Below are 10,961 nucleotides of genomic sequence, written 5' to 3'. Positions count from 1 at the left end.
TCAGTCCACACGAACAGAACTTCTCCGATGACCGGTGCTAGCCAATTCCACCAGAGATTCAGAGAGAATAGGGTTTAGAGAGCGGCGACTAGGTTTCACTTTGTGAATTAGGTTAAAACTTTTTAAAACTTCATCACAAGGGTTCTATTTATAGAACCACTTGTGTGGTCATCAAGCCAAGCACTGCACCGTACCTTACGGTGGACCGCATTTCTCTATTTTTCATAAATTAAATAATAAGTCATACTTAATTATTTAATTACTAATAAGTCCTGCTTATTATTTTATAAATAAGTCTTACTTATTTATTTCTCTCATCTATATGTCCTTTGTGTGTGACCCTATAGGTTCTCGTAACGTTGGCAATAATATTAAATCACATATTTAATATTATAAACAGTGAGCGGTATCTAGCAACACATCATTGCTACCCAAGTGACGAGAATGTCATGTGATCTGACGAAACCTTTATGTGATAACGATCGTGTGTATAATTACCCCTTTGCCCTTATATCTATATTGAACATAAGACATAGATCGTGTCACCCTTGTATGGTTCAATATCTTATTTCTTGATCCCAGAATATACTGAGCAACGAATAAGCTCAATATCTCATATTGACTTAGTTCGGCGTGGCCACGCATTTTATCAGTCATATTCCATCAAGAGGCCTACAGATATTGCTCCTGTTATGTAGGAGGGGCAAATTCCATCTAGGTCACTCATGTCCCTCAGCATGATTTATAGAGTACCCATCAACCGACTTTATAGTCATCCTGTTACGGACAATGTTTGAACGGCAACTAAGTACTCTACTCCACATCTAGGGTCCATAGTGGTTTCAGGTCGAAGGGTGGTATACACCATTATCACTATGAGAATAACTTATGACACTTTTCATAACATACTATGTAGCATTCTCATGGCGGGTCAATCCAATATATCTATGTGAAGACTTGATATCTCATATCCATGACTCATGAGATGAAGTCATCAATCTACTCACATAATAGTCTCTATGTTTTACTGTTATCCCACATGACAGTAAAACTTGAGTATGGATACTTTAAGAATAGTGTCATTATGTTTAATGGAGTCTCACTATTAAGTCACACTTAATGTTCTATTAATTAGACTAGTTATTCTAGGGACTTTATTAGTTTGAAACAAACATAATAAATAAATGTCTTGTTATATATATTAAATATATAAATCAAAGTCATCATACAAAAGACGATTCTATCAAAATAGATTGGCTTTTAGGGCTTACTCCAACAGTACGTGGCAAAGCGAGGAGCGTTCAGATGATCAAGGAGCAGTTATCATTTTGCCATAGTATTTATAGTAGTTTTTCACTAGAAATCGGGGTCATAAAATATTATACAAAACTTTCTCTGAAAATTCTAAGTACTCAGCGATCGAACAAACGGAATTCAGAAGAGAAGATGTATGTTTTGTGAACCATTTACTGCGTAATTGCTTTTAATTCAATGCAATTTACTTTGCAGCAATGTTATTTAGCTTTACTTGATATTTTTCCATGAAACTGCTGCTTCGAGGCGATTCGAACTAGCATTTTCCTTTATTATTTGCACAAGATTTAATTATTAAGTGTTTGTCGAACTTTCCGACGAACATTCGAACATTTTCTTAAGCAAACAAAACACAAAATTGTCCTGAGATTTACTACTTGATCTCTCGAGTTTAAATACTTAAACTAGCGGTTGTTTACCAAATTTCAGCGTAAACAAATTGGCACGCCCAGTGGGACTGGTTTTGTGTTTGCTTAATAATTTTTGTATTGTGGAATGAGATGTTGAGGACAAAATCCTTATTTGATGTTTTAAAGATAACAAACATATTAATTAATTTTAATTATGATTATCTTGTTATCTACTAATGTGTTTTGTGAGAAATGTTTCAACGATAATGATATCATCTGTCAACGGTAACGTTATGGATGAGCAACCAATGGACAAGCAAAACATATAAGCAATGAGTAGAAACAAAAGAAGCATCTTAAAGTCTTGGCATAAATGATGAACTGCTTCACAAAGATATTATTCCTTTGCCTCATCAAAAGTGGTAGTATTTTAAGGAAACACTTATGTAAGGAATATGCCAAACATGGCATAAATTGAATCATGGGCCATAAAGCCTTTTTGGACTAAAGTGAATAAAAGCCCCTTTGGACAAACAAAGGAAGCTTCCATCAATGATTGAAGAAGATTTGAAATTCAAATGAAAGCCACATCATACAATGATGGCTTGGACGAAAATTGGCCAACAAGGTGAAGTCACACCATAAGCCAAGTTGTAGCATGCCTCATTCTCTTCAAGGGAACATAGAGGGGACAAGGAAACAACAAAGGACAATGAGTCACCACAACAAGTACAATTATTACATGATATTTTTTCCCACTTGCATACAAGTTGTCCAACCCTAAATTAGGAAATATTCCTTCTTATGGACATATATGGGCCACGTAAATGCAGTGGTTGTCATTGGATTAAAAGTGTAGTGCAGATTGCCATAACGGTAATGTTACTGAAGCAACGATAACGCACTATTCACAGCAAATTAACAGCACAACATTGTGACATGTCAAGTTGGATTTGAAATTCAAATCCCTCTCTCATACGCTCCTCCAAGGTTATATTTGCCTATAAATACAATGGAGCTACATGAAGAGAAGATTAAGAGTTTGCAAAAAGAATCAAATCATATACTTAGTTGAAGCAAAAATCAACAAGTCATAAACTCTTCAAAAGCAAAGCAAAGCATCAAAGATATCAATCATAAATTTGTGAAAAACAAATAGACAAAGCTTGCTATTATCAATCTCTCACTTGAGTTGATTTAAACCATATTCCCCACAAATATTGTAACCCTCTCAAGTCTTTCTTTCATGTTAGATTGAGTGTTTGTGAAAAAGTCTTTTCGAGTGAAGAAAAGCATTTTGAGTGAAAGTCTTTTCGAGTGAAGAAAAGCATTTGTGTAAAAGTCTTTTCGAGTGAAGAAAAGCAGATTGTATTGATCCAGTTGTGATCAAGTTTTTGATGCGAAGCAGAAGGTTCTGATCTTAGCATTTTTAGTGGACAATCTCACAAGGACTGTGAGGACTGGACTAGCCCAAGTTGGGTGAACCAGGATAACTTTTGTGTGTTTTTCTCTTGGACTCTAAAATCCTTAAAACATACTAACCTAACTAACTGAGTAATACCAGAGTGCTCTGGGCCTTAAACATTTATCTATTCAGCAACTAACTCAGTATTTATATTGTTCAGTTATATTTTATTGTTGCTAACTATATTTTTCTTTATATTGTTAATTGTTAAACTAACCAATTAAGAGAAATATTGTCTTGAGTTATATTAAACTAACTTAAAAGATTTTTAAAAAGGGTCACAATTCAACCCCCCCCTTTCTTGTGACATTTATTGCTACTTCATGAGAGACTTGTTTTCTTTTCGTAATTGTCGTTAGGTTATGGTTAGAACTACTCAAATATATAATTCTAATAAGAACCAAAGTTCTAGCGCAATGAGTAGTGAAGCAAGTTCAAGTGGAGGATTCGATCCATCCGCACAGAGTTCGAGCACGACTAGTTCAATTTCTGCTTCGGTGGTTTCTAGTCCTGCAGTCTCGAATGTTCACAATGTCATTCCAACTATGCCAATAACAACTATGGCATTCTCGTCTGTAACTGCCGGTTATGGACGTCCAAAAGTATCTTCAGAGTTCAATCCTATGTATGGGCCTCCCCCTACACCTGGTTTTCAAGGTATGCCAGTGTTCGAGCCTGATAGGTATACTTCTCCTAGAGTAGCTTCCCAGCCATTAACTATTGCGTCTATGTTGTCATTAAGACAACAAATGGATGAGAGTAATCATGAAATGGTTAACCTTTTGACGCAGCAAATTGATACTGTGTTTAATCCATTAATTCAAAATACAAATGAAAGTTACCAAATGTTAGCATTTCAAATGAGTCGGATTGCTGATTTTTTTGGTACACCTCCCCCACCACAAAGAGTAAATCAGTTTACTCCGCAAGTAATATTGCCTGCAATGTCTACAACTCCGGTGCAACAGAGGCCAACTTATGTGGCCAATGAAACAGTACCAAACCCAGCACCAATTGTGCAAGAAGAAACTCATTACCCATATGAGGTCAATCAAAATCCTCCAATAGTTAACCAAAATCCTCCAATGGTTAATCACAATCCTCCAGTAGTCATGGTTAGGAGAAACCAAGATGCTGATGAGGTGGTTAGAGAGGTTCAAAATAATAATCTACTTGGCCAAAATAACTTGACTAATTTAGTTGAAACGATTCTGGCCCAAAATGGCCTGAACATAGGATGACGAATGCCTAATTTTGTCTCTGCATTAACTGAGTATGTGTTACAAACAGAATTACCAAGGGGTTGGAAAGTCCCAAAGTATACTAAGTTTGCTGGGGATACTAGTGAGTCAACTGTTGAGCACATTGCTAGGTACTTAGCTGAATCTGGCAATTTGGCAAATAATGAGAATTTGCGAATGAAGTATTTTCCTAATTCGCTCACCAAGAATGCTTTTACTTGGTTTACAACGCTGCCTCCTAATTCGATTCATAGTTGGGCCCAATTAGAAAGAGTTTTTCATGAGCAGTTTTATATGGGCCAAACCAAGATAAGTCTTAAAGAATTAGCTAGTGTCAAGCGAAAAAACCAAGAGTCAGTTGATGATTATTTAAATAGGTTTCGTTTGCTGAAGGCCAAGTGTTTTACCCAAGTGCCTGAGCATGAGCTAGTCGAAATGGCTGGTGGTGGCCTAGACTATTCGATTAGGAAGAAACTAGATACGCAATACCTTCGAGACATGTCACAATTAGCTGACAGGGTTAGACATATCGAAAGGTTAAAAGCTGAAAAAGTTAGAAATTCTAAGTTTCAGAAAAAGAAAGAAATTACTTTTATTGACTCTTATGGCAATGAAATTGATTATGAAGTTGATGATGAATACTCAGAATTTGAGGACAGTGATGTCAATGTGGCTGAATTGAAGTCTGGGCCTCCTTACACATGTAAGTTGTTGAGGCATTCGAATGGAAAAAATCCAGTCGAACCAAAAAATGATAAGTTTGTTACAAAAACCTATACTTTTGATATAACAAAATGTGATGAGATTTTCGATTTATTGGTGACTGACGGCAAAATAGTTGTGCCAAAAGATATGAAAATACCACCAATAGAACAAAGAAAGAAAAGAGGTTATTGTAAGTTTCATAATTATTTGGGACATAAGACTTATCAATGTGTTGTTTTCAAGGACTTGGTGCAGAAAGCGCTAAACGAAGGAAGGCTGAAATATGCTGATAAAGCGAAGCCTCCAATGAAGGTGGACACAGATCCTTTAGTAACTGCTGATGCCACCGTTGTTGAAGTTTATGACTGCAACATGGTAGAGGTTGTAGATGTTGTTGCTCCAATTGAGGCTATCCCTGAAGAGGAGTACGAGAAGAGGGTTCATGAAGTGTACCCCAATGCTGAGGAAGAGTTGGTAGACTTCCTGAATAGGTGCAAGATCAAGAACTCTGAAGTTATGCTTTGCCCCAGGTGCAGCGCAGTGTGTGATAGGGAGGCTATTGTAGGCCTTCAAAGTGTTGTTCCATATACTGAAAGCAAGAGAAAGTGGCCAAAGACGAAGCCTAACCAAAAGGCTTGGCCATACAAAGGGGCTAACTGGGGTAGGCCTATTACCAAAGGCCTTTCGATTCATCAGAGGCTAGGCCCTCAAAACACTTTCAAGCCATCTAGGAAAGCTCCTATTAACCAGTGGGTAAGTGGTCAGTATGTGAATTTCAATAGGAGGATGATGGAGAATGGAAGTTCAAGCAATGTCAATGTTAACATTGTGTCTGAGCCTAAGGGTTCGAAAGTGGTAGCTGGGAAAGAAAATGTGAATGCTGCCACAAAAGCCAATAAGTACTCTTATAGGAACAATTATAAGGAGAAAAATCTCATGACTCGCACTCAGTGGCGAAGGTTCCAGAGGAAAAAGAAATTGGCAAGCAAGGATGCTGAGGCTGGGGGCAACCCCACTGTGGTCCAGCAGATTGAATTGGCCAAGAGCCCAATGAAAGAAAGGCTTTCCATAATTGTGGAAGAGCCAAAAGCTGAAGATACCAAAGAGTTGGTAGAAGGCGAAGATGACATGGATGATGATGACCTCTTGGATGAGGAATCAGATTTTGATGTGATGGTTAACGTTGTCTCCATCTTGCCTCTAGAATATGACATTCCTACAGAAGTCAATGAGGTAGAAGAAGACTTTAATGCTCTCAATTTGGCTGATCATAAGCCAATGTGTTATTATGTTATGCAAAATGGCTGTGTTGAGGAACAACAAGCTATTTTCGAAAATCCATACTTGGGAATGCAAAACCACTTAAAAGCTTTATTTATTAGAGCAAAAGTGAATGATGTGGGGGTAAATAAAGTCTTGGTTGATTGTGGGGCTGTGGTTAATATTATGCCTCATTTCAAGCTAAAGAAATTAGGTCTTTATGATACAGACCTTCATTCTCACAATGTGGTGTTAGCAAATTATGAAGGAAAGACTGGTCACTCTCTAGGAGCAGTACAGTTAGAGGTTTGTGTTGGAAGCACAGTTCGAAAAACCCTCTTTATGGTCATTGCTGTTAGGCCTAATTACAATTTGTTATTAGGAAGAGAGTGGATTCATGGCATTTGGGTTGTTCCCTCAACCATGCATCAAAGGTTAATAATTTGGAGAGAGGATGGTTTGGTCGAAAATGTAGAGGAAGACCAAAGTGCATACGTTTCAGAAACGAGCAATGTGACTCTCCAAAATTTTGATAAGAATTTGGCTTCAATTGCTCCTTGTGGGGAGCAAGATGCTGCCTTTGATCCAAATGAAGTGGTGTCAGGAAATGTATACCACTTTGTCAAATTGCATCCAACCCATGGTTTTTGTTGGGAGAGGGAAGACATTGAGAAGCCCTTGTCTGAGGATGCTTTCCCACCAGTTTCTGGATGGGTTAATTTAAACGAATATGATGATTAAGTCTCCAGCATGGGATTGAATTACGGCTTATGCAGCCGAAAATAGAATTAAGATGGCTCTAGAAGCCATTAAATTACAAGAAAATGTGGTTGTCGAAGCCAATGTTGATTCAGGTAATGAATTGGCCCTAGAGGCTAATGATTCGAATAATGGCGAGAAGCAAAGGCTAGATTGCATTTATGATGATGAACCTTTGGGTTTTGAAAAAGATCCACACAGTTTGAGTCAAAAAATGCAGGCTCAAGATCCTTTGCAAGAGATCGATATTGGAGATGACTCTATTAAAAGGCCAACTTATATCAGTGCCGATATTGACCCAAGCTTAAGAGATAAGGTGGTCGAATTGCTTAAAAGGTACAAGGATTGCTTTGCATGGGATTATAGTGAGATGCCTGGGCTAAGCAGAAACTTGGTAGAACATAGATTGCCTCTTCGGCCAGATAAGAAACCTGTGAAGCAGCTTCTAAGGAGGTTTGCACCAGAAATCATGACAAAGATCAAGGCGGAAATTGAAAGGTTGCTCAAGTGCAAGTTCGTTCGAACAGCCAGGTATGTAGAATGGTTAGCAAACATTGTTCCTATTATTAAGAAAAATGGATCACTTAGAGTTTGTATAGACTTCAGGGATTTGAATAATGCGACACCAAAAGATGAATATTCTATGCCTGTAGCAGAAATGCTAGTTGATTCAGCAGCAGGATATGAATATTTAAGTATGTTAGATCAGGGCCGGTTTTGGGCCAGGGCAACCAGGCCCCCAGCCTAGGGCCTCAAAAATATTGGGGCCTCAAAATTTTTTTTAAGCCCATCATTTATAGTATTGGATAAGTAGTGTTTCGGACAACATATTTCACGAAATGTTGATTGGTTTAGTGGTTGGTGCATTGCTCCTACCATTTCAGGATGCTGGGGTGGCAGGTTCAAGTCTCACTTGAGACATTTTTTATTTTATTTTAAGAGAACTATTCATAATCAATTATGTTGAACACAACTAAACATAAACTCAATTAATGATTAATGATCAAATTTTAATCATAATATCTATACTATATTTATCAAGAAAAAAAACTATATTTGTAGAATTATGTTATAACTTTTATTAAAAATACTATCAATTTTTAATGATATTTACTTGAAAGTGTATTTTATTACCAAAAAAAAGAGAAAGAATGTAATTATTTTTTATGTTTTTTTTTTGTTACATAATTATTTTTTATGTTATTGATGTTATTTACATTATAATGAGTTAGTATTGATAGCAATTGAGGATGACTTGTTGGAGAATATACAATATGAAAATTTGGTTGATGAATTTATTTTAAAAAATGCTACAATATGACATTTTTTTTATTAGTCACAAGAATGAATGATTAATTTTAATGTTATTGAAAATTGTTTACAATTTAAATATATTATATTCTTTCTTTCTTTTTTTTTTTAAAAAAAAAATTATGTTTTTTTTATAAGGGCCCATTTTTATTATTCGCCCAGGACCTCTGAATTCTCGGAGCCGGCCCTGTGTTAGATGGCTATTCTGGCTATAATCAAATTTTTATTGATGAAGATGATGTGTCAAAAACTGAATTTCGTTGCCCTGGTGCCTTAGGCACTTATGAATGGGTAGTAATGCCCTTTGGTTTGAAAAATGGTGGGGCAACGTATAAAAGAGCAATGAATTCAATTTTTCACGATTTCATTGAAGTGTTTATGCAAGTCTACATTGATGACATTGTTGTGAAATCCTCATCTAGTGATGAACATATAGGTCATCTTAGAAAATCATTCGAAAGGATGAGGAAATGTGGATTAAAAATGAATCCACTGAAATGTGCTTTTTGTGTACGTGCAGGAGATTTCCTTGGCTTTGTTGTGCATAAAAAGGGCATAGAAATCAATCAAAACAAGACAAAAGCTATCATGGAGACAAAGCCTCAAGGGACAAAGAAACAGCTTCAGTCCTTGCTGGGTAAAATCAATTTTTTGAGGAGGTTTATTTCGAACCTAAGTGGTAAGGCTCAACCATTCTCTCCACTGCTAAAACTCAAGAAAGATGATATATTCAAATGGGGGATGGAACAACAAAAGGCATTTGATGAGATTAAGACATATTTGTCGAAGCCTCCTACCTTAATGTCTCTCATTCGAAATAAAGCAATGAAGTTGTATATCTCAGCATCAAATTCAACTATTGGAAGTATGCTCGCCCAAGAGGATGAAAATGGTGTAGAAAAAACTATTTATTATCTAAGTAGAATTTTAAATGATGCTGAGACTAGATATAGTTCAATTGAAAAGCTTTGTCTATGTTTGTATTTTTCTTGTACCAAACTTAAGCAATATATTAAGCAAGTTGATGTTTATATCTATTCTCACTTTGATATTATTAAGCATATGTTGCTGAAACCAATTTTGCATAGTAGAATTGGAAAGTGAGCTTTGGCTTTAACAGAGTACTCACTAACTTATCAACCCTTGAGGGCTGTCAAAGGCCAAATAGTTGCTGATTTTCTTGCTGATCATTCAGTAGTTGAAGTTCCAGTGACTTATGTGGATTTTGAGCCTTGGGTTTTATACTTCGATGGCTTAAGACATAAACATGGTACAGGAATTGGAATCTTGATCATTTCTCCATTGAGAATTCCAACAAAGTTTAAGTATAAGATCAATGGTGCTTGCTCCAACAATGAGGCTGAATATGAGGCTTTAATTGCAGGCCTATAAATTCTTTTAGACCTGTGGGCAAAACATATTAAAATAAGAGGTGACTCCGAATTAGTAATAAAGCAGTTAATAAAGGAGTATAAATGCATTCAAGAGCATTTAATGAAGTACTTTGTTATTGCGTTTTCTTTGCTGAAACATTTCAATTCATATGATATTCAGCATATACCTCGAATTGAGAATCAAGAAGCAAATGATTTGGCTCAAATTGCTTCTGGTTATAAGATGACAAAAGAAAAGCTAGAGGAATTGGTTGAGATTAAAGAGAAACTAATTGCATATGAGCCAATGCCAAATGTGTCGACAACGTCTGAACAGCTGGGGGCAAGTGAGCAAGGTGTCAAGGACAACTTTGAAGGGGTTGACTTGCACTTTGATAAGGTGATGGCAGAAATCTTTGCCATTGATGATTTAGTTGATGATGATTGGAGGAAACCCATTGTTAACTACTTAGAGAATCCAGTAGGAGTAACTGAAAGAAAAGTTAAGTATAGAGCCTTAAGTTACACAATTATTGAAAATGAATTATTTAAGAAAACACCTGAAGGGGTTTTGTTGAAATGTCTTAATGAAAATGAGGCGTATGTAGCCATTTCCAATGTGCATAGTGGGGCATGTGGCGTCCATCAAGCAGGCCATAAGATGAAATGGCTTTTGTTTAGACAAGGGTTGTATTGGCCTTCTATGCTTAAAGATTGCATGGATTATGCAAAAGGGTGCCAAGAATGTAAAAAACATGCAGGTATACAACATGTTCCCGCAAGTGAATTACATTCGATTGTTAAGCCTTGGTCGTTCAGGGGTTGGGCCTTAGACTTGATTGGTGAAATCAGGCCAGCCTCATCAAAAAATCAGCGCTATATACTGGTTGGAATTGATTATTTCACAAAGTGGATTGAGGCTGTTGCTTTAACAAATGTGGATCAGGAGGCTGTGATTAATTTCATCCAAAGCCACATTATTTATAGGTTTGGGCTCCCTGAAACTATTACTACAGACCAAGGGACAGTGTTTATTGGGCGAAAAATGCAAGACTTTGCTGACCAAACAGGTTTTAAGCTGATAACTTCGACGCCTTACTATGCTCAAGCAAATGGTCAAGTCGAAGCAGCTAACAAGGTCATAATTGGTTTAATTAAAAAACATATTGCTCAAAAGCCAAAG

The 10,961-nt window shown here is 36.6% G+C and overlaps 1 protein-coding gene across 1 annotated transcript; it reads left to right on the top strand.

Annotated features, from left to right (window-relative positions):
- The first annotated feature begins 8,993 nt into the window (after window positions 1-8,993).
- On the top strand, window positions 8,994-9,797 carry LOC123914923. Its single transcript, XM_045966084.1, has 2 exons — window positions 8,994-9,270; window positions 9,526-9,797. Exons 1-2 carry the CDS (start codon window positions 8,994-8,996, stop codon window positions 9,795-9,797), a joined length of 549 nt encoding a protein of 182 aa, XP_045822040.1.
- The last annotated feature ends 1,164 nt before the right edge of the window (window positions 9,798-10,961 follow it).

The sequence above is a fragment of the Trifolium pratense genome, linkage group LG3 (genome assembly GCF_020283565.1).
Source record: "Trifolium pratense cultivar HEN17-A07 linkage group LG3, ARS_RC_1.1, whole genome shotgun sequence".
Lineage (NCBI taxonomy): Eukaryota > Viridiplantae > Streptophyta > Magnoliopsida > Fabales > Fabaceae > Trifolium > Trifolium pratense.
The sequence above is the reverse complement of the archived record's forward strand: the minus strand, read 5'-3'. Positions and strand labels throughout refer to the sequence as shown.